Genomic DNA, 24,503 nt, shown 5'->3' on the forward strand with positions numbered 1-24,503 from the left:
TACTAATATAATTTGGTTTGAGTTCAATTATTCAAATATGTGGAACCAAGGTTGGTAAATGGAGCTCGGACACATATCAGCTCAAGTGGGAATGGACTGGAGGCTGAACAACCTCCTTCTGACACTCAGTGCATGGGATAAATTTGAACAGAATCTCTGTGTGCAGCTGTTGATTTACCAGAAACACATTTCACATTTTCATTCTTGACAGGTGGGTGAAACTGGGCAGTGATATAGGGGATATTTCCTTCTCAGCTTCCTGTTGGAGATGTGGCTTGACTTAATCTGAACAGGGAATCTTCCAGAGGAAATAAGCTTACTAATAAGAAAAAGTTCGCTGCTCAAGGCACAGAAATACTTTTTTGATTCAGGGGCCAATATCATTAAACAATTCTTGTATTACTGAAAATACATTTGTTGTAATACTATAGATGTACAGTGGAGAATATTCTGGCAGGTTGCATCACTGTCTGGTATTGGGGGGGGGGGAAGTAGGGGCTACTGCACAGGATTGAAAGAAGCTGCAGAGGGTTGCAAATTTAGTTGGCTTCATTTTGGGTATGAGCCTACAAAGTACCCAGGGCCTCTTCAAGGAGCAGTGTCTGAGAAAGGCAGCGTCCATGATTAAGGACCTCCAGCACCCAGGGCATGTCCTTTTCTCACTGTTACCATCAGGTAAGAGGTACAGAAGCCTGAAGGCACACAGCAATTCAGAAACAGCTTCTTCCCCTCTGCCATCTGATTCCTAAATGGACAATGAACCCTTGGACACTCCCTCACTTTTAAAAATATATTATTTGTTTTTTGCATGATTTTGATCTATTCAATATACGTATATTGTAATTAATTTATTCATTTATTTACTATTATTATTTTTTTCTTCTATATTATGCATTGTATTGAACTGCTGCTGCTATGTTAACAAATTTCATGTCACAATGAACCTAATTCTGATTCTAATTCTGAAGAGGATTGACTAATGGGACTGAAAGTCTGAAGGGAGAAGGGGTCCATGCAAGTATGGAGACATCTGTCCTCTGGGAAGTAACAATATAAAGCTGACGTGAAACTAACTTAAATCTTGGTTCTATGGGAAGAAAACAGAGATGGGCTCAGATTGAAGGTGGTGGTTATTTACGCTGCAAGCAGGAAATTTGTGCTCTGGCCCAATACCATTATACTCATGGTTCCAACTAAACTTCTCCAGTACAGATATCTGCACAAGAATGGGAAAAAATTGCCCAGTGTATCCATTCTCAAAATATAGGACAAATCTAATAAGACAATAATGGCCCAATTCGTCTACTCAATCTTCAGTAAAGTGATGGGAACCATAATTGACAGTGTTGGAAAGTGGCACTTACTCACCAAATAACCTCAACATCAGTTTAGGTTTTGCTGGGACCATTTGGTTCTTCATTGATCAATCTTCTTGTCTTATCTGTTGCTATCAAATCCTCTGACAGCACATTCCAGATATGGACTACAATTTTGCCTGATAAAACTCATTTATACTTTTCCCCTCTCATCTGAAACCTCTGCCCTCTGGCGTTTGACGTTTCTACTCTAGAAAAAGTCTGTGACTATCTATGCTCCTCATAAATTTACATACTCCTGTCAGTCCATCCCACAGTGTCCAATGCTCCAGCAAAAACAGTCCAAGTTTATCCAAACTCTCCTTACAGGAAATATGCTCCAATCCAAACAACACTCGACTGAATCTACTCTTTACCCTCTCCAAAGCATCCACATAATTCCTGGAATGCAATGACTAGAACTTTACCTGCTCCAAATGTGAAATTATCAAACAAACTCAAGATATGCTGGACAATTTTTGAAGGGATCCTGTATGATCTGAGAATTCGGCAGAGGCTCTCCGCATGGATGTTATCAAAAGCCTTTTCAAAATCCATGAAATTTATGTACAGTTGTCTCTACCACTCTGTGCACTGCTCTACGATATGCAGCATGAAGATCCAGTTGACAGAGCCTCTATTCCTCCTGAAGCCAACTTGCTCCTTCAAGCAAACATCAACAGCATCTGTAATCCTTTGGACAATGACTTTGGTGAAAAAAAAGTGTGATGCCACACTAGCTGTTGCAATCACTTAGTACTCCTTTCTTGGGGATCCTAACTCCCTTTGTCCTTGGGCACTTGTCCTCGTTCCCAGATTATAGTAAACAATGGATGCAGGATGACCGCTGCAACTTTTGGTTCAGCTTTGAGCAGTTCAGCTTTCAAATTGTCAATTTCTGGAGCTTTGCTGTTTCTTAATGTATTAATCATAGTAACAATCTCTACTTTCTTGGCTGGATCTGTGTGGATGTCAAGGTCCTCTGTGTCTATTCGGTAAATCTCTGAAACACCCTGTCCATCATGCTTTGTGCTCTTGTCAGAAGCAGACCGTTCTTACCTCTCATGGGGCTACTGGATCTGGCTTGGAACTTTCTGCATACTAAATTTGAAATCTTGTCTATATTTTCCTGATCACATCGACTGGCACTGCTGTGGCCACCACTGCAAGGTCTTCCATGTAGACTCTCTTATCCATCCTTAGAAGCTCTTCACTTTCTTGCTAGCTTCAGTGAATTCCAATTGAAGTTTCATCTTAATTCGTGTTGACTTTGCATTGAACATTTTCTTCCTAATTTTCCATCTTTCCTCTAAGGCTGTCCATGTTTCCTGCTGTATCCATTCTTTGTTTTTCTTTACAGCTCTGTAATGTAGACAAGCCCCGCTGCTATCGATGAACACTGACACAATCTGTTTCCACATAGTGTTGATCTTGTGCACTGACACATCCTCGCCAAAGCCTGAAATCTGTTCTTAACTTTAATGGTGACAGTAGATCTCACACTGGTGTCCTCGAGCTTCTCAACATCAGAATATCTTTGTACATGTGCTCTGGTCCCAGTGCTTCTCAGCATGAGTTTCAGTACTGCTACAGCAAGGTGGTGATTACTTCCTGTATCTGCTCCTCTCTTCACCTTTACACCCTGCAAGGATCATCTCCACATACAATTGATCATCAAATGGTCAGTCTGGATCTTGCTGGATCTTCTACTGGGTGAGCACCATGTCAGTTTGTGTATTTCATGGTGTGGAAAGAGGGTCCCTCCTGTGACCAGATTGTTCATGGTACAGAATTCCACCAGTCTTTCACCGTTGTTATTCATTGTTCCACACCCTTGCATGCAAATGACCCCAGTGAAGTCCGAGTTGTTATTTCCCACTTTGCCATTTAGATCTCCCATGATGATGATTATGTCATGGTGTAGTGTTAACTCTACCTCTGCTGTTTGTAGATGTCCTTTTCTTCAATGTCACTATTGTTATTTGGAGCATAGCACTGGATCACAGTCATGTTCACTTGCTTCACTCTCAGCCTGACTCTCACCAGCCGACTGTTGATTGGTTTTCACTCCAGCGGGCACTTCTCAATGCCTTTCTTCAAAATGACAGCTACACCATCATGATGCTGACCATCTTCCCCTCCTGGATATAAAACTGTTTCACCAGTTGGTGGCTTTGGTCTGCCAGACCCTGTCCATCTGCTTTCACAGACGCCAGTGTGCGTTGGCTGTAACAACACATTACTGTGGTTATCTGTGTGAGCTTGCAGTGTTGTACATAGTTCGTACATTCCAATAAACATTTTTGGTCTTGGTCTTAGTGAAGTTCATGGCTCCCTTCACCATGGCTGTAGCTTCCTGTCAGTTTTCACTACTGTCAGCTATGCAAGTCCCGAGTGGTGAATAGGGAATATTATCACACTCAGATGTAGAAGGATTCTTCATTGCTGTTTCCGTAACTGTGAAGAGAGTCCTTGACGAGGACAATTTGGACCCAAATGCTGGAATATCCAAGGCAAAGATCAAGACACTGTATCAAAATGGATTGAGAACTGAGCACGATAGGCTGGCTGGTGGCTTAGTGGCATCAGTGCTGGACTCTGGAGTGAATGGTTCCGAGTTCGAATCCAGATGGCTCCCTTGCACGTTTTCCATCTGTGCTGGGTTCAGCGTCGAGCTAGCAACTCGATCTCATTAAAAAAAAAACTGGAGAATGCTAGAGAAATGCCCTATAATGAGCAACCACCAAAAAGATCGGTGCAAAAAGCTTGTCATGACGGCACCACCAGGAGTTAAGAGCATTCTTCTCTTGCACTGAGCATAAAATAAACACCAGACGATATCATGAGTAAGGTTACAAATCATCACCGAACATCAGTTCAGATATTCTTTAAATACTCAATTCTTTGGGCCCAGCCCCATTTAGCGGGATCATCATGAACCTTAAAGGGGCTGCAACCAGCTATCCATACACCGGAGAGTTAGAGAGTCTAAATCCTGGAAGCTGGCACAGTTGGGAGCATCTCGTAACAATAACAATTTTTCTTTTTGCCTAGTCAGGTTCACTAACCCTGAAACTCCGAACCTGGTGGAATGGTGAACCACTCTTTGTCTGATCTCTACCCTTTGACCTGTTTGGCATGGGTGTCCCTACCTAGAGCTAAAGCACAAGGCAACATAAAACTCAAACCAACACAGATCTCTGGGTCACTGAGGCACTCAAGCCTCCAAACCCTACAGCAAGGTTGTGGTCCTCTTGGACGGAAAAAATAATGATTCACAATTTTGATTGGTGTCATGGTGGGGTTGTTGTGTCAGGTTTTGGGAAGTTCTCCACCATCTGTCCCAACATTGATCCCTCAACCAGCACCGCAGAATGTCTGATCTCTTTATACTTCATTGCTGTGTCTCTAAGGCAAGCATCTGCGCACTGACTCGTGTCTCTCAGGGATATCTGTCCACCAACTGGTATCTCTGGGTGAGACAGGTGTCACTCAATTCCTGTCTCTCCAGAGGATATCTATCCATTGACTGGTGTCTCTGTCTCTCAGGAGGATATCTGTCCACTGACTGGTGTCTCTCAGTCTCTGTCTCTCAGGGGGATATCTGCCCACTGACTGGTGTCTCTCAGTCCCTGTCTCTCAGATATCTCTCCACCGACTGGTGTCTCTCAGTCTGTGTCTCTCAGGGGGATATCTGTCCATTGACAGTTGTCACTCAATTCCTGTCTCTCCAGGGGATATCTATCCATTGACAGTTGTCACTCAATTCCTGTCTCTCCAGGGGATATCTATACATTGACTGATGTCTCTCAGTCCCTGTCTCTCAGGGGGATATCTGTCCACTGACTGGTGTCTCTCAGTCCCTGTCTCTCTGGGGGATATCTGTCCACTGACTGGTGTCTCTCTGTCCCTGTCTCTCAGGGGGAAATCTGTCCACTGACTGGTGTCTCTCAGTCCCTGTCTCTCTGGGGGATATCTGTCCACTGACTGGTGTCTCTCTGTCCCTGTCTCTCTGGGGGATATCTGTCCACTGACTGGTGTCTCTCAGTCCCTGTCTCTCAGAGGGATATCTGACCACTGACTGGTGTCTCTCAGTCCCTGTTTCTCAGATATCTGTCCACTGACTGGTGTCCCTCAGTCACTGTCTCTCAGGGGGATATCTGTCCACTGACTGGTGTCCCTCAGTCCCTGTCTCTCAGAGGGATATCTGTCCACTGACTGGTGTCTCTCAGTCCCTGTCTCTCAGGGGGATATCTGTCCACTGACTGGTGTCTCAGTCACTGTCTCCTGGGGGATATCTGTCCACTGACTGGTGTCTCTCAGTCCCTGTCTCTCAGAGGGATATCTGTCCACTGACTGGTGTCTCTCAGTCCTTGTCTCTCAGAGGGATCTATGTCCACTGACTGGTGTCTCTGATTCTCTCTCGCTGGGATTCTGTGTGTTTCAGTTTACACAAACTGTTCATCGCTGAAACTGATGAATCGATCAGAGTGTGACAGATCTTTAATCCGGATCTGGTCACTGCCGCGGACCTGCCGCCTGTTGCAGAGACAAACATCTTTTGGGGAATTGAAATCGCAGCTGTGGGCGGGGACAGGAAGCTGCGCCTCTGGTTTCAGTGTGTGAGAGCCTGTTCAAACCGCGGCTCCCTCTCTCACTCACAGCCCACGTCCCTATTTAAACAGCGCTCACTGCGGCTCCGGACAAAGCCGGCCTGAGCTGAAGCCGCCGATCTCAACAGTGTCCAAGTCCGGCTCAGTGTTCAGGGCGATGGGGGTCGTTCCTTATCTCTGTCTCCTCCTGTCTTGTCTGGCAGGTGGGTGTCCCGCGGCTTGTCGCCCTCCCGGGACCGGCTGTTTCTCGGAGGCTTTGTGAACCTCTGCCCGTGAAACATTTTATTAATTTCTGCTCTTTTTTTATTAACAGGCGTGCGGTCCGACATCGTGTTGACACAGCCCAAGTCAGCGGTGGTAAAGCCCGGACAGTCCCACACACTGTCCTGTGAGGTCAGAGGGTTCAGCCTCAGCAGCTATATCATGAACTGGGTGAAACAGGTCCCCGGGAAAGGGCTGGAGTGGGTGGGGCGCATAACGAGTGGAGGTAGCAAGGACTACGCGCCTGAATTCCGGAGCCGATTCACTATTTCCAAGGACAGCAGCACCGTTTATCTGCAAATGAACAACCTGAGACTGGACGACACGGCCACCTATTACTGTGCGAGACGCTATGGAGCACGGTGACGGGGAGCTGAACAGAAACTGGTCCCGACAAAGGAGCGTCTGCAGCGCAGTCTGTCTCCACCGATTCCGCATTGCTGCTTCCCAGAGTCAAATCCCCGAAGCCTGACTCGGACTGCTGGGTGTAAATGTCCATTCCTGGACAATTAAAAACTCAAAAAGGATTCGACTCTGATTCCGGGTGATGGCGGGAGCCGGTGTCCACAGACAGGAAAACTGTGAAAATGCCTGTTTTATTCACACGCCAGGAAGAGACAAGGACGGACTTTGGGATGGAAATCCAAGAAGCGGCTGCTCCCGGTCCAGACAGGGATCATGTTGACATTTTACTGAGATTATTGGATGTGACGGGCAAGTGAAGTTACTGCACTGGGTGAATGGGGAGACGGGGCACTGTGATTATTTTGACTACTGGGGCGGAGGAACCTCACTGACAGTGACTTCAGGTAAGACCAACTTTTCAAATTTATCTTCACGCACTAGAATTTTATTTATTTACGGTTTTGGGGAATTCGGTGATTTAACTGATATCAGTGAGATATTTAGAGCGAATACATGAATCTCCCCGAACCGGCGGGTTTCTCTAGAGCCCAGTAACAGTACAAGGGTACATACCCCACCCCACCAGTGAACTGTCCACAGACCGGGGACAGGCTCAGGGGAATGGGGTTGGATCTTGTCACCAGACTGTGCCTTGACACCGGCCGGTTGTGCTGAGTGAGCTCAGTGTTTGGTTCAAGCCTGGCTTCTGTTCCTCAACACCAACTGAAGCCACGTTCAGGGGCTGAGCGTTTCAGCGCAGTTGAACTCGTTCCCTGTCAGTGACAACAATGGATCTGTTCAGTGTCAAGTTATTGGGATCGGGTTTTACTGTCGGCTGCTTTCATGTTGAAGGTAATGGGATTGAGACATAATCTGAGGGAATGGTTACACATGTATGATCTGGTTGATGGCTCAATATCCCCAGGGTACAGCTGGGTGTCAGTCCCATCATGTAATGTCCGGCGTGAGGTCCGTCCCGGGATACAGCAAAAGTATCGGCGATATCCCAGGATTAATTGATGGGATTAAGGTTTTAGTTTTATTCCCTGATGGGTGAGGAGGTGGGGTATGGTGGGGAAGAATTTTGGCGTGAGAAGGCAGTGAGGAAGTGGTGCAGGAAAGGTAAGGCAGGGAATTGAAATCACAATTCCTTCACACATTCCGGGCAGCCTTGCATTGGTGGGTGGGGGAGGGAGGAGTGGTGCAGGTGGGGTGGGGAGGACAGCGTTCAAGTCAATAATGTGTAATAGACGAGCATTTAAGGGAAGGTTTGTTGATGAATGTTTGTGATCTGGAGCACACTGCCTGAATGATGGTGGTGGCCAATAGTGAGTGTAGAGAGGGAACAGGAGGAGATCCGCCTTTTGTAGGGATACAGGGAAGAGCAGAGAGACCAATGGGTTTATTGGGTTTGCTCAGTTTAAGGGAAGCACAGACACTATTGGATGAATGGCCTCACTCTCTGCTCTGTCATTCAATGGAATCAGTATTTATCTTGTAAATCTGGGAAATTCTTCCTCAAAGGGATTCCAACAAGCACCCCAGTGTACACAGAGCATGAGTTAAATGCAGATTACAGTTCCCATGTCCTGTCCTGGCAGCCACGGATTAAATAGAAAGATCCTTCTGCACTGCCCCATCCCTCCCAGGGCGGAGGCAGCAGAGGTTAGACATAGAGTGAAGCTTCCCCCAACCTGTTTCATCACACGCTCACGGGACACGAGTTGAACTTTACTGTTCAAATGAACTGCTTATTCTCAGTGTACAGACGGAGCAACTGCTCTAATTTCTTGCCCTCCTCCATCCCCCGACTGGGTTTGTTTAACAAGTGCTTTCCGACATTAACCAGTGTTGCTGGTGATTCAGTAAAAGTGGTTGTGAGATAAAGTGCTGACATTTACAGACACCTTTCATGGTGTCCCCGAGCTCTTCACAGGCAATGAAGTAGTTTCAAAGTACAGCCCTGTTGTAGAGTCGGGAATGTGGAGCCACTCTGCACACAGCAGAATCCACAATCTGCAAGGTGAGAACGATCAGACAGTCTGTTCTGGTGATGTTATTGAAGGAGAAATATTGTCCAGGCCACCGTGGACACAGTGATCCAATGGACAGGCACAAGGTTGGATTCGGAGTGATGGGAAACAGGGCAGTACATCAAAGCAGATGAGTAGTGCAGAGGGATGGATGAACAGTCCACGGTTACCACCACAACAAAACAGAAAAAAATAAACTAATTTCAGAATAATCTGCAGCAGATTTGGATCTGTGGTCAGATTTACAACATCTTAATAATTGGTATTATTTTTAAATCTAGTCATTAGTAATGATGACCCTTCAGTTTTACTGATGTCCCTCAGGGAAGGAGATCTCTCATCCTTACCCTTCGAGCCTATTTATGACTCCTGACCCATCAATGTGTTTGTCTCCAAATGTCCACTGAATGGCAGCTCAGATGTGTAATTCATTCAGACTTTACCGGCAAAACCCAGATCCCAAAAAATGAATAAACAAAATTCCCATCTGTTGTTCATACTACCCGATGTCATATCCACTTACTGCAATACAGACTAAAATCAGACCATCTCCCCCGATCTACTGATTCAACATCAATTATTTTGTACAAATACCCAAGTATCATTTCATTGCAAATTTCTTCTGAGCTGATCCACCCAGATCTAGATCCCCTCTTCACCCAACACCCTGTGATCCACCAAGATCCAGTTCCCTTCTTCACCCCAGCACCCTGTGCCCCACCCAGATCCAGTTCCCCTCTTCACCCCAGCACCCTGTGACCCACCCAGATCCAGTTCCCCCCTTCACCCCAGCACCCTGTGCCCCACCCAGATCCAGTTCCCCTCTTCACCCAGCACCCTGTGATCCACCAAGATCCAGTTCCCTTCTTCACCCCAGCACCCTGTGCCCCACCCAGATCCAGTTCCCCTCTTCACCCCAGCACCCTGTGACCCACCCAGATCCAGTTCCCCCCTTCACCCCAGCACCCTGTGCCCCACCCAGATCCAGTTCCCCTCTTCACCCCAGCACCCTGTGCCCCACCCAGGTACAGTTCCCCTCTTCACCCCAGCACCCTGTGCCCCACCCAGATCCAGTTCCCCTCTTCACCCCAGCACCCTGTGCCCCACCCAGATCCAGTTCCCCTCTTCACCGCAGCACCCTGTGCCCAACCCAGATCCAGTTCCCCTCTTCACCCCAGCACCCTGTGACCCACCCAGACCCAGTTCCTCTCCACCCCAGCACCCTGTGACCCAGCCAGATCCAGTTCCCCTCTTCACCCCAGCACCCTGTGCCCCACCCAGATCCAGTTCCCCTCTTCACCCCAGCACCCTGTGACCCACCCAGATCCAGTTCCCTTCTTCACCCCAGTACCCTGTGACCCACCCAGATCCAGTTCCCCTCTTCAACCCAGCACCCTGTGACCCACCCAGATCCAGTTCCCCTCTTCAAACCAGCACCCTGTGACCCACCCAGATCCAGTTCCCCTCTTCACCCAGCACCCTGTGCCCCACCCAGATCCAGTTCCCCTCTTCACCCCAGCACCCTGTGACCCACCCAGATCCAGTTCCCCTCTTCACCCCAGCATCCTGTGACCCACCCAGATCCAGTTCCCCTCTTCACCCCAGCACCCTGTGCCCCACCCAGATCCAGTTCCCCTCTTCACCCCAGCACCCTGTGACCCACCCAGATCCAGTTCCCCCCTTCACCCCAGCACCCTGTGCCCCACCCAGATCCAGTTCCCCTCTTCACCCCAGCACCCTGTGCCCCACCCAGATACAGTTCCCCTCTTCACCCCAGCACCCTGTGCCCCACCCATATCCAGTTCCCCTCTTCACCCCAGCACCCTGTGCCCCACCCAGATCCAGTTCCCCTCTTCACCCCAGCACCCTGTGCCCCACCCAGATCCAGTTCCCCTCTTCACCCCAGCACCCTGTGATCCACCCAGATCCAGTTCTCCTCTTCACCCCAGCACCCTGTGCCCCACCCAGATCCAGTTCCCCCTTCACCCCAGCACCCTGTGCCCCACCCAGATCCAGTTCCCCTCTTCATCCCAGCACCCTGTGCCCCACCCAGATCCAGTTCCCCTCTTCACCCCAGCACCCTGTGACCCACCCAAATCCAGTTCCCCTCTTCACACCAGCACCCTGCTGACAGTTTGATGGGTGTTTTTATAAAGACCCAGAGGAACACTGATCCAGTCAGAACTGTACTTACCACTTGCTGGTCCCGGGATGTAAAAGATCCTCAGCTGCAACTCTCACCAACTGACATTATTCTGCCTCCTGCACTGCCAACACTGAGCAGCTCAGGGAACATCTGTGGGGTGAGAAACAGAGTTAATGTTTCACATCAGTGACCCTTCACCAGACTCTGTCTGTCTGATTTCTGGCAACTATGCTGTTTCCAGTTTTATTTTACTGAATTTGTTTTGATGAAAACCAGTGTTTTTCATTGACTTCTACAACCCTAGAACATCCCTGAGCCTTTCCGAACCCAGCAAGTACTTCTGCAATGTGTCACTTCATATGTGGGACTAAACCTCAAACTTGTCTGCATCTTGTCTCCACAAACTGAACTACAACATGACAATCTAGTCTGGGTGATGTTGGAAGGGAATGGTCACTTTTAGCCTGCAGTTCCTAAAGCTCCCCACCACTAGAAACTCCTCATCTGAATCCTGATTGTGCAGTAGATGAATAGACAGACGCTATTTGTTTGTAGGTTGTCCAAATGGTCCCAGATGCTTGGTCCAGCAATTCTGTTGTTTTCAAGGGTTAACGTCGATAAAGAGCAGTGAGGTTCCTCAGACCTCAGCTGACCAGCTCGTTCCTGAGCTGCTGTGTACCTGGGAGGCTGAGGACAGTGTGGGTGAAATGGTGCTGGCTGTGGCTGGCAATTCCAAAGGGAATCACCAGTGTTCAGCCACTTACACTGGAGTCAGTCCCAGAGTTCCACAGACCACTGTACCCCGGGATTTACTGAGTGACAGATGCCTCCAGAGCTGTTACCACACTCTACCACATGACACCGGGTCCTACTGGAATTCCCAGGGTAACACTGGGAAATCCACCTCCACATTTCCCTCACAGGCTGGACCTGACAAAGGATCACATTCCCCATTCATCTGACTGGGGATTCTGAGCCTTGGGAAAGGATTTAGTCAGGAATGATTTCTGGCAGATTATTATATTTTAGTACATTTCAGATTTATTATTTTAAGCAAAATATGTTAAATTAATTGTTGCCACAGGAATTTACATCAACTTTAATGTTTCCCAGACATTTCAAACCTGTTACATTGACACAAGACTCCTACATTTGCCCCTCCCCACAATTACCAAGAATAGAAACATAGAAAACCTACAGCACAATACAAGCTCTTCCACCCACAATGCTGTGCCGAACATGTACTTACTTTAGAAATTACCTTGGGTTAGCCATAGCCCTCTATTTTTCTAAGCACCATGTACCTATCCAGGAGTCTCTGAAAAGACCCCATCATATCTGCCTCCACCACCATTGCTGGCAGCCCATTCCATGCACTCACCACTCTCTGTGTTAAAAATTATCCCTGGCAAATCCTCTGTACCTACTTCCAAGCACCAAGTGTCAGGGTGTTCTGGACCCAGAGTCCCAGCAGGGTGCTGCTTGAGGCTTTTTAATGCTGATGCCCCGATACACCTCACCGCAAGTCTCCAGTGTCCAGAAACCCAGCAGCGTCCCACCTTTCCCAGTGTAGCAGTGTGGGGAGAGTCCCAGCAGCGTCCCACCTTTCCCAGTGTAGCAGTGTGGGGAGAGTCCCAGCAGGTTAGAACCAGCACCATTCAGCCCGGTCTGTGTGGACGTGGTCCAGTTGGCACCGTGCCCTGTGCTTTCTCTCCTGTGACACTTCACCCACAGCACAGGTCATCTTGTCCCCCTGTTTCACAGAAGTTGTGTCCCCGGTGGGGAGTCTGACATCAGCATTTCACTCGTTGTTTCAGGCTCAGTCTGAAGGAATGAGAAAGGGACCATTTCTCTGTTCTGCCTGTCCTGTCAACCTGAATCAACTGTGTTTGCTCAGGAAGGCAAATGTTCTGAGTTCACAGTCCCCAGAGTCAACTGGAAATGGTTCTAAACAATGCAGCTGTCATTATTGACCAGTTAAATTATATTGATTCCTATTTACATGTTATATTTATTGATTTACATTTATTCTATTTGAAATCCAGATTTTAATATTTTATGGTCTTCGTCCCGGAGTGAATACTGTGAACTGAATATCACATTATTTTGCTCCTGATTTGAAATTGTGACCTTCCCATCACTCCACTTCTACTACAAATGTTGAGTTTGCTGCCCTTCCGATAGCAGAATCGATCTGAAGCCTGTGTGTGTCTGTTGACCATCTTACTGTTGGACAACAAAGGCCTCATCTACTGCAATTCACACTGTCTGACACGTACTCTCCCACTAGTCTCCTACTCCCAGAGTTCCTGCATGTTCTGCTGTGTCCACACAGTCTTTTTGGGTGATTTTATCCTCATCCACCAGCAACAATCTGTCATTGACAGAGTAAATCATGAGGTAAATGATGTCACATTGGTGGGTTAGTACAAACCACGTCCACAACACTGTACAAGGTAATTCTGACAACTGGTCAAACCACATCTCCTCAAAATATCCACCTGTCAAAGCTGTCAATTGGTCAATTAATTAATTGATCCTGACACTTTTACCTACCTTGTTAAGTCAACACTTCTCCTTTTCCAGTGAATTGAATTGAGAACCAGTGCTTTCAAGTGTATTTTGCACCTGAAGTGGTTGTGAATTGACACAACCCGCATTTCCTCACAGGACTCTCTGGGCTGGTCATTCAGTGAGAATATCACCTACATCTAACACCATTTTGAGATTTCTCTATCTGCCCAGGAATCTCATGTGTTGGCCAACACTTCTCCACAGAGTCTGGACTAATATATTTCCACAGTTCCTCTGTCCTTTCTGATGCAAGTTACCATTCCCTCCCGGTTACTCAGTAGTTTCCACAGGCTCAGTGGGGTTGAAATTCTTGCTCAGTCACACACGGTAAATATGTGAGGCAGTGTCAGCTGTATAATGTAGTCTGTTGAGTTGAATTTCAGAAGCAGAGACCATTTTCCAACCTCCAGTATATTGCACACATGGTGCTGGAGACCAGGTACCACTATATCCACACCAATCACTCCTCTCATCAACAGCAACACTGAACAGATCAGAATTATTCAAATAAGTTACTTCTAAATCTTACTTCTTCTGTAAACTCTGCTGATCAGGGGCTAACAGACTTTTCAGAATCAGGAATTGTATTTGGATGAGAGACAGATTGTCACTTTGGTATTTTGACTGAAATCCGACCAATCGGACATTGGGTCACTGCCTCAGTCCTGCACTGAAGTGTTGGACTGGACTGTGTGTCCAAGTTACCACTGTGGGATTGATCCACACCCTCCTACCTCAGCGACACAGACTCACAGCTGAGTGTTAATGTGATATTGCCTTTGTTTGATGGGGTGAATAATTTTGAGAATTACTGCTTTATATAACGTCTCCTTTCTCTGTTGGTAATGCATTTATTCAGGGAACCATCTGTGAATTTCTTTCTATTTCAGAGGTCAAGTCTGTGCCATCAGTCTACATCACATCTTCCTGCAACACAGAATCTGACCAAGGCATCAGGCTCCTCTGTCTGGTCAAGGACTATCAGCCTGAGAGCATCAGTCAGTCATGGTCCACTAACAGTGGGGACATCACCACAGGAATCAAGAAATACCCAGCGGTGTTGGGGCAAAATTCAAAGTACACGATGAGCAGCTTGCTCGAAGTCTCTGCGGCAGACTGGAAGAATAAAGTCTACTACTGCAAGGCAGGGTACGAGCCAAACGAGATTGAGACAGCGGAGTGGCAGAAACCTCAACCTCAACGTTAGTATCAGAAATAATTTATATTTAAAGCTGAACTGATGTTAGAACATAAATCTGGAGTAGGAAGCTTTGTCAGATAATGTAGGAGCATGGCAACTAACTCCTTTATTCTGCTCTTACAATGGCAGTGAGAAACGTATGAAAGTCGATATGAGCACAAAACTGGATATCAGGATCTGCCTCCATTGTATCCACTCCATTGTCTAATTTCAGGAGCCTCTCCACCACACCCTACCACTAAACCCTCCCTACAGATCAGCTCCTGTACACATACAGAGACCGCTGGCCCATCGTACCCCTGCACACAGAACAACAATTTAAACTTTACCCCACTCCTCCTGCACTTTCCCCTTCACCCTGCAGCTGCCCCCTCTTCTGGTAAAAGCATCCCTTGTGAATGTGCTGCAGGAATCCACTCCACTGCCCTTCTTTAGCCATCTTCTCACAAATCTGAACCAGCCTTTGCAGTTACAACAAAATAATTCCCTCCTGTCCATCTGTTCTTCTTTCCCATTGAACCTAAAATTGTTTTTCCCAAACTCGCCAGTGGAAACAGTACCACACCATGTACTCCTGCTCACAGGAGCTGGTATCAGTAATTCTCCATTAAACAATGAGATCACGGCAGGTCTGCACCTCAACCCCATGACCCACCTCTCTGCATTATCATAGCATAGTGGGACACACTGCTGGGAGGCCCAAGTGATACACCCAGCCCTCCCACTCACTGGTGTGAGCCATCAGATCATCAGATCAGCTGTAAATTAACAACATTCTTGAGAGGGCTGGAACTGGGGAACTAGCCTGGGATGAGGGGAATGAAGTCCAAAGCATGGGCCAAGCAATCATGTACTGACAGATATTAAATGTGTTACAGCTCCGAAGCTCAGCTCCCTTGTTCCACCCCGGGAGGTGATCCACAGTCAAGCAAATGCTGTCCTGGGCTGTGTGATATCTGGATTCTCTCCCGACGACATTGAAGTATCCTGGAAAAAAGCTGGATCTGCCCAAGAAGGCATCGTTCTCCCTTCCACTCGGAGATCTGATGGTGGATTTGAAACAATCGCTTACCTGACAGTGCCCGTGCAGGAATGGACCAAGAAACAGAAATATACTTGTGAAGTGAAGCACGCACCTTCCGGTTTCAGTGGTCAGGTCAACATGACGTATCAAGAGGGTGAGTGATGTCTGAAGAAAAATTAATTAACTTACAGCACTAAACTACCTAACTGATACTCCCACACAATTCCTGTCCCTACTGTCAATCTGGTTGAGTGATGTACAGATGATCTTTGCACTTTGAATCAACTCATATCACCAGCAGCTTTAACCCCATCTACTGGGCAGGAAAGGTGTAAGATTAGGGTCACCTGTCGAATGTGTCTCAATAGTTGTAGTTGTCTCTGTTTGTAGTTATAATGAAAATAAGTTAGTGAGCAAAGCTCACATCTCATGCTTTTCCATCTGGAGAAAATCTCCCTTTCCCCTTTTCACTGTCTTTTCGGTGTAAGTTCCTCAAAAATTATCTCTGCAATTTTGTATTTGCTTCAGTCCCCAGACTTTGGTTCCAGTGTTCCAGTGTTTCTGTCGATTGTCCACTCACTGAAATGTAGGTGCCTGGATTATTTTTGAATTGATGCCCAGTCCTCGAGTGAATGTTGTGAACTTGTGTCCTCAGATCCTTGACCAGGGTCAGAGAGCACATGCATTTATCATGGCTGACATAACCTCATCTTGATAGGATGCGATATACAGAGGATAGAGAGTGGGAATATGTGGGGCTCCCTTTTTCCAAGCATGGGAAGAGAGCTGAAAATATCTAACACTTAAATCTATGAATCTTCCATTTCCAGGTGGAAACTGTCCCAGCTGTTTTTTGAAGCCTGTGCCAAGGTTCTTTTACCAGAGTAATCTCAATGCAACATTCTCAGATGGTTCAACCCAAGAGTATCATTGTTCAGCAGGAAAGTGTGAAATAAAGTGATTGGCTGCATATACAATTCATCATTGATTTCATTACAATCTACTTACTGGATTCCAGACCTGCCCCTGGTATCCATTGGGATGGAAATTTAACAGAAAGAGAAGAAAACACATGATTCAAATGGACTACCTCTCCAATCACATTTCTATTCGACTTTCTATTATCCTTGTGGCCACCTTTTTCAATTTGACTTCCCATTCCCATTCTGACATGTCTGTCCATGGTCTCCTCTACTGCCATGGTGAGGCCAAAGTCAGGTTGGAGCAGCAACACCTCATATTCCATCCAGATATCTGCCAACCTGATAGCTTGAGTTCTAATTTCTGCAACCTCCAGTAATCTACCCCAGTTCTTTATTCTCCTTTTTTTCTAATCACCATATTAGATACCGCCTCATTCTATCACTTCTCCTCATCTGCCCATCATCTACATTTGGTTCCCCTCCTCTTGAACACTTTCCTCCATAGTGCACTGTCCTGTCAGATTCCTTCTGCTTCTGCTTCAGCCATTTATCTCTTTCACTGATCCCCTACCAGCTTCTTATTTCATACCCACTCCCCATCCACACCCTTTCCCCCTCACCTGGTCTCACCTCTCATCTGACAGAATGTATTCCTCTCCACTCTACTCACCTCTTATTCTGGCTTCTGCCCATTTCCTTTCCAGTACCGGTGAAGCCGTTCGGCCCAAAAGATCGACTGTTTATTTCCCTCCATAGATGCTGCTTGACTTCCCGTGTTCACATTTTGTGTGAACTCACATTTTGTGTGTGTTGTTCAAGATTTCCAGCATCTGTAGAATCTCTTGTGTTTCTGGTTGTCCATACACTCATTCATTTGTGTACATTGTTGCTTCAGTGTGACTCAGATCCCAATTCCAGTTTCCTTGGCCAGATTCCCTCCTGTCTGACTCCGGTCAGCAAGAACTGGAACCAGTTTTTCACCCAGTGGCTGTGAGGCACGAGGTGATGAAGATGACGGGGCTGAAATTCCAAATTGACTCAGTCAAAGGACGGATGACCCTTTGATAATGTTGGGCACAAGACAAATTGGTGAGACAAGACACAGGGGTCTACCCAGTCTCCTGTTCGATTGCAAAATTACATTGATCCATGTGCTGGACACTGAATTCAGTCCAAGAGGGAACCTCAGTGATCCCAAGAAATGTCCAAAGGATAATGTTTTGATAGAATTACCCAAGCATTGACAGGATTATATGCTTCTTGTGGAATAACACCAGCATTCAGCACTAAGGGGAGAGATCTTTACTCGGTCAGGTTTTATGAGAGGATCACATTTCCCAGGGACTGCTGAACATCAAGACCAGGCTGATATGGGACCTAACTGAGAAACCTGCCAAAACATGTTTAACAACAACACAGTGCTGATTAAACTGGGATTCACAATTCCATGACCCTTCAGTGTACACCGTGGTTTGCAAATATGTGATATTACACAACAACAATGATCATCTAGTCTGCACGCATGGACTTCCTGTTTTAAAGGAAAATTGCTCATAATCTTACTGAAACGGGAAAGATTATGTAACCCTCTGGGTTGCCTCAGGCTCGCTCAGCTCGTTCTCGTCTAGGGGGAGCAGCCTTCGGCCCCACCAAACTGGGTAATCAGCTGGTGTGGATGCTGTGCGATGTCCCCGCCTCGCCCAAAAACAGACAGTACACCATATGCGATTAAATGAGTACAATTTATAAAGGTTACTATAACTAAGTGATTAATAACGATACAGCATATATGAAGGGAAAACAATAAAGAAAAGGCACCAAACTTATCAAAGTCCAAACCACTTCGTGCACAACCGTTGGAGCTCAATTACTGAAGTCTTCTTGCCACCATTCGATCCCCTCCGAACTCCTCGACTCGCAGCTCAGGACCACCCAAAGTGGTCAACCAAGCACATCTATCGCTGTCTCCTCTCCTCCGGGTACCTCCTGGCCTTGGACCCCCCCCCCCCCCCTTGGGGTCCATTCCTCACCCAGCTTACAGCATCGCGTCCTCTCTCTCTCAACCCCTCGTGCCGATCTGCCCAAAAGCCCACCAACAATAGCTTACAGACTCAGAAGAAAGAACAACATTAACCCCAATTGGTTTACAAAGGAATACAATTCTCGTTATCAGTAAATTTTAACCCAAACAAGCTTCCAGCACTCTCTCGCAACAAAGAAGCATTCCTACTTTTAACAAAACAAAGAAGCCATTTTGATTACATACACAGTAACAAAGAAAAAGAAGAAATCCCCTTACAATTAAGAAATACATATCATACTTTGTCAGATGATCTGTCCCAGTCAGACTGGAACTGTGTGTGTTACATCTGCTCTTTCTTCAGACAAAGACACTGACTCACAGTCTCAGTGAAGGACTCAACCATGACACAAACACAATCAGCCTCCACACTAAATGTCAAAGAGCAAAAACATCCACGTTCCCGAAGGTGACCAAGTGTGTAAATGGTGTACACAAAGTGCAGAGAGCTGCAATGTCCGTGAACTGAAGATCGTGCATTGGGAGACGGCCTCAACAACTTCACACAAATCCGACACTAACCCAGAGGACAGGCGACCCAACACTTGATCAAAGAGCTGTTTTATTCATTTATCATTTCCTATCAATCACTGATCACTCTGGAACTGAGGGACTTGCTGCCTCATTCCTGATGGTGATTCAGGTTCAGCCGTGTTGCTGCAGGTCTAGAGTCGCAGACCAGCCGGATCAGATGGGACTTCTCTCCGGAAGTTATCACAGGGAATGACACTACAAATACCTCCGTAGACATCTTTCTATTCCAAAAAGCATTGATGAATTGAATTTAAACTCCCATCCACCAGGTTGGGATTTGAACCCATTTTGCCAGTTCATCAGCCCAGCAACTTAACGATACACTCTGACCATGGCTGCTCATTTCAAGAGAGACAGAGGCTTCAGTGTTTGTCAGCACGAATGCTAAAATCACAGGCACCAGCAGAAGTAGTGCCCATGTATGATTGAGCAGAGTTGAAAGAATACAATGTTTTCTGAAGTTTGTGTGGGTGATGAAGGTTGCAGAGATGGGGAGAGGCACAGCCACAGTAAGACTGGAATGTCAGGATGTGAAGTTATTAAACTGAGTGAATCCCAGGCTCAGCCCAGGTGGAGAAAGGGATTCTCATTGATTCACAGTGTTCATTGTTACTAATCAATGGCACTGAGTCTCCAAGCAAAGAATATACTGAGCTGTGTCTCTGCTGAGAAATTTGCATGCTTCTCTGTCTCACAGTGAACCAATTGGTACAGTTATTAGAAAGGGATTCGAAACTGAGTTAGCACATCCTTTGTTCTGATTTTCTTTTCTGAATCAAAACTTGGAGGGATATGAGACACGTGATTCAGTCCTGGGTGTTTCTGTTATTCTGTTTGCAGTAAATGCATCTGTCATGTACTGATGATCTGTCTTGACCTAACACATCCAATAGAAATATCTCCATAAGATTCTGAGCATTTCCATTTCTAATCCACAGAATTGTCAGTCTTTATTCAAAATCCCGACATTGAAGAGATGTGGATCGACAAGACTGCTACCATAAAGTGCACGGTTATCTGTACAGATCCCGAAGATATCCACATCTCTTGGCACGTGGGCGGGAAGGAGAAAACAAAAGGAATTCACACCCATCAAGCGGAGAGGGACGGGTCGCGATACAGAGTGCTCAGCGAACTCCAGATCAGTGTGGAGGAGTGGTTCAGTGGGGTGGAGTACGAGTGCTCTGCTCAGGAATCTCCTTCATCTTCCCGAGTGTCAGCACAGACCAATAGTACCAAAGGTGGGTGAGAGACCAGTGATTAAATGGCCAGCATTAGTTACCTGAGTCAAAATGTTTGACATTTCATTTGTTTTCTTGTCTATTCCAGTCGAGATAAAAAGTCCCAAGGTCAGTCTGTTGCCTCCACCTCAGGAAGAGACCAAGAAAAGGAAAATGGCCACACTGGAGTGTGTGGTCTCTGGATTCTACCCGGACCAAATAAATGTCATTTGGAAGAAAGGCAGCACCGTGATCACCTCCAACACCAGCGCTACACCGACCGCTCTGGAGCAGGGGTGGACTTTCAGTGTCAGACACTTCCTGACTGTGAGTTTACAGGAGTGGGAGACAGAATCAGTCTTCAGCTGTACAGTGAATCATCCCCCCTCCAACAGCAGTATCAAGAAGCAAGTGAAGAACGTCCCAGGTAGGGTCCTGGTACTCACCCCATTATTGAAATTGTTTACATTGTGCTATGAATTCAAGGTCAACACTAAATCACAGTGTAGTTCTGGTTTAGTTATTTGAGGGAACTGATAAAGTTCAAAGTACAAAGTACATTTATCATCAAAGTCTGTGCACCATATACAACCTTGAGATTCTCTTCTCGCAGGCAGTCACAAAACAAAGAAACACAATAGAATTCAGAGTCAAACATCCAATGTGTGGAAATGAACAAACAGTTGGACAGGTACATGGATTGGAAGGGCTCCCAACCTTTTTCTATGCCATGGACCCCGACCATGAACCAAGTGGTTTGCACACCCCAGTTTGTGAACCTCTGGTTTAGAAGGTTATGGGTCACACAGTGGCAAATGGGACTAGTGTGGATGGGGAATCTTGGTCAGAATGGACTCCTTGGACCAAAGGGTCTGTTTCCATGCAGTGTAACTCTATAATTCTAAAATTCAAGTTGTGCAAACAATAAACTTTAAACAAGCAATTCACAGAACCTGAACCACAGAGTCCCCTAAAGTAAATCCACAGCCACGTCACCAGTTCAGCACTGCAACCGGTCCAGGAGACCGATGGCTGCAGGCCACGGCCACGGAGCCAGGTTCAGTGCTGAGGTGAGAGCCGATGGCTGCAGGCTGCAGCTGCAGAGTCAGTTCAGTGCTGAGGTGAGTGAAGCCTCATAGAGTAGTGAGCCGAATTCCTAATTTCACCTTCACCCTCAACGCCTTAATCTTTTTAATCTCAAATGACACTGAAAAATGGCCAATCATCTGTTTGTTTCTGCTTTCAACCAACATAATCCAGGCTTTCACCATAGAAATAAGTGTATCCCAGAAAATACTTTCATAACCTGAGGGGAATCTGGATCATTTCACTGGACAGGCACTCTGGAGATCACTGATACTTGTCTTCAAAATGCTCCCTCCCTCTGCCTTCGAACATAATCCCAGCCTCCGATTAGTGCCTCAGTTGTGACTGAATTTCCAGCAGAGCAGCTCTCCCTCTGCTCCTGTGTGGGAATAGTCAGCCTGGACAATGTGTAGAAGCCTCTGGAGGGTGGCTTGAATACACAACATTCCGACAAAGCAGAAGCAAATGTTAGTTACACCTTGAGGGAAAAAAGGTATTTTTAAGCATTTGTGACAAAAAGTAAATCTTTCTGCTACTTCCATTTTGAAATATGAAGTGTATTTTCAGAAATATTTTCACTTGAAACTTTGTTCCTGTTCCACCGACACAGTCTGAAATACTGGTTATTTTCTGTATTTGTTTTAATAAGTTGCTGGTAACAGTTTAAGTGACCATGAAACTACAAAAACAATGTAAGCACCAATCTTGCTCATTTACGTTCCCTCAGGGTGTTTACCCTGTCTGCTCAATAGGGGAGATTCCTTTCTTCACCAATGTAGATTGGTCTCATCTCATCTTGATACAACTGGCAAATCATTGACCAGAGATGAACAGAAATGCTGGTCTTGTCAGTGAGAAACTCATCTATTGGGGAATGATGAAATAATAATTGTGACATTTCTCCCAGATGAATGTTCAGATACCCACCTCTCGGTCACTTTAAGCAAACCTTCCTTCGAAGAGATCTGGACAAAGAGGACAGTGACCATTCTGTGTGAGGTGGTTCACAGTGATTTACTGGGATTCAGTGTAACCTGGCAGGTGGACGGAAGGAAGAGGGAAGATGGGGTGAGGACTGTGGGTCCAGACAGCAACGGAGATGAAGACATGATCACCAGCAGACTGACAGTCCCTGCTGCAGAGTGGAACAGTGGGGCTGAGTACTCCTGTGTGATAGAGGATGAGAGTTTGCCAAGACCGGTGAAGAAATACATCAGGAAGGACACAGGTACGTGTGGACAGAATTCAGTGTGAGTCTGATCTCAGTAATATGACAGATTTATCACCATCCAGCAGGGTGATAGACCATAGAAAATGAGAACAGGAGTAGGTCATTGGGTCTCTCGATCTGCTCAACCATTCAGTCTGTTCTCAGCTGATCATCCAAATTCAATTCCTGTTCCTGCTTTCTTCAGATATCCTTTGACCCATTCACATGAAGAAGTATACACAACCCATTCTTGAATATATTACATGATAATTCTTCAAGTGCTTTCTGTGGGAGAGAGTTCCACAGGTTCTCACTCCCTCTCACACGTACACAGCTGAGACTGCCACCCCTGCTCCAGGGGAGATGGAACAAACAGCACAGGATGATGCAAGTCCAGGGGCTGAGTTCCACTTTCTGTCGAGTTGCTGTGTTCAGCGACTCCCATTGATTGAACTGAATGGACTAACCTCGCTGGAAGAAGTAAAATGCAGCAGGTTCAAGATTTCCACTCCACAAATCCCAATGATGAGCAGAAAGGGAAAAGCCTTTACTTTCAGATAAAGTGAAGTGTCTCAGATTTAGAAATTGTTCATGTTGGTACAAGACCAGAATGTGTCGGGTAGGGAGGGAATTATTGGAAGATTCATTCTAACTGAGATTCTCTCTGTTCCAGGTGATGTTGTGACTCGTCCTCATGTCTACCTCCTCCTCCCATCATCGGATGAGGTAGACACCGATCAGACTGTGACCTTGATGTGCCTGGTCACCAAGTTCTCTCCCGCAGAGATCTATGTGGCCTGGATGGCCAATGACACCCTTCTGAAGACAGGGTTTGTGAACCAGCCGGTGACCAAGGACCCCAGAAAAGGCTGGAACACAATGACCAGTCAGCTGAAGGTTTCTCCTGAGGAGTGGAAGAGCGGCACCACTTTCTCCTGTGTGGTGGGTCATGAGTCGCTCACAACCAACCTGTTCCGAAGCATCAATAAATCTGACAGCAAACCAACCCTGGTCAATCTCTCACTTGTTCTGACTGATAGTTTTAAATCTTGTGTGTAACACTGTGTGACTCAATCCATGAAACCCTAGTTTTGTTAGTTTTATGATTATTAATTATCACAGAGGGTTATTTTGCTGATTAAAACATGTTTAAGATCTGGACCTTTCAGAATAATTAAGAATGAAATTAAGATCAAGAACCAAATTAAACTACAAAAATGATTCACCACAAATCTTTGAGTTTGTGTGTACATTCTCAGACCTTCTTCTGCCATGTTTGAATGGATTTCAACCCTGTCTGGGACTGCACAATGTATTAAATCTTTGTATCTGTCAATGTACTGATCCAAGTTCAATAAATATAACTTGAAAATGTCTTGGTTGTGATTTTTGGAAATGGGAAATAAGGAACTTTCAACATGAGGTGTCGTTGGTGACCCACACAGTGAGAAGTCGGTGTCTTTATATCACTGGCGTCTAAACCCTTCCTGCATCAACTGTCAACTAATGGTCAAAGAAATTAGAACCTACGACATCTGACAAAGAGTTGAGAGTTGAAACCACTGACCAAATGTCATATCTGTGTCAAATATGTCGGATTGCTGTTTGAGGGCTCCTTGTCCCCACTAAGATTGCTGCTCCTCATCTGGTGCCTGTGTGTCGCTAACTAAATGAAATGTATCATTGCTGGGAACTGTTCTATTGCAAAGGCACAGTTAAACCTCCGTCTGCCATGGCAGATGGTTTGCATCTGTACTGAAGCGGGACTAATATCCTAGTGGGAAGGTTTGCTTGTGCTGCATGGTAGGGGAGGGGGCTGGTTAAACTAGAGTTGCTGG

The 24,503-nt window shown here is 46.2% G+C and overlaps 2 gene segments (V, D, J or C); both read left to right on the forward strand.

Moving 5' to 3' along the window:
* The first annotated feature begins 1,961 nt into the window (after nucleotides 1–1,961).
* On the forward strand, nucleotides 1,962–6,595 carry LOC140716293 (immunoglobulin heavy variable 3-23-like). The segment is given in 2 exon segments: nucleotides 1,962–2,067; nucleotides 6,282–6,595. Coding segments are annotated over 2 exon segments (420 nt in total).
* An 18-nt stretch (nucleotides 6,596–6,613) lies between these two features.
* Nucleotides 6,614–24,039, forward strand: LOC140716618 (Ig heavy chain C region-like). The segment is given in 7 exon segments: nucleotides 6,614–7,038; nucleotides 14,278–14,589; nucleotides 15,467–15,766; nucleotides 20,088–20,390; nucleotides 20,479–20,796; nucleotides 22,363–22,683; nucleotides 23,339–24,039. Coding segments are annotated over 6 exon segments (1,746 nt in total).
* Nucleotides 24,040–24,503: the final 464 nt, after the last annotated feature.

This window comes from Hemitrygon akajei, chromosome 25 (genome assembly GCF_048418815.1).
Source record: "Hemitrygon akajei chromosome 25, sHemAka1.3, whole genome shotgun sequence".
NCBI classification, from domain to species: Eukaryota; Metazoa; Chordata; class Chondrichthyes; order Myliobatiformes; family Dasyatidae; genus Hemitrygon; species Hemitrygon akajei.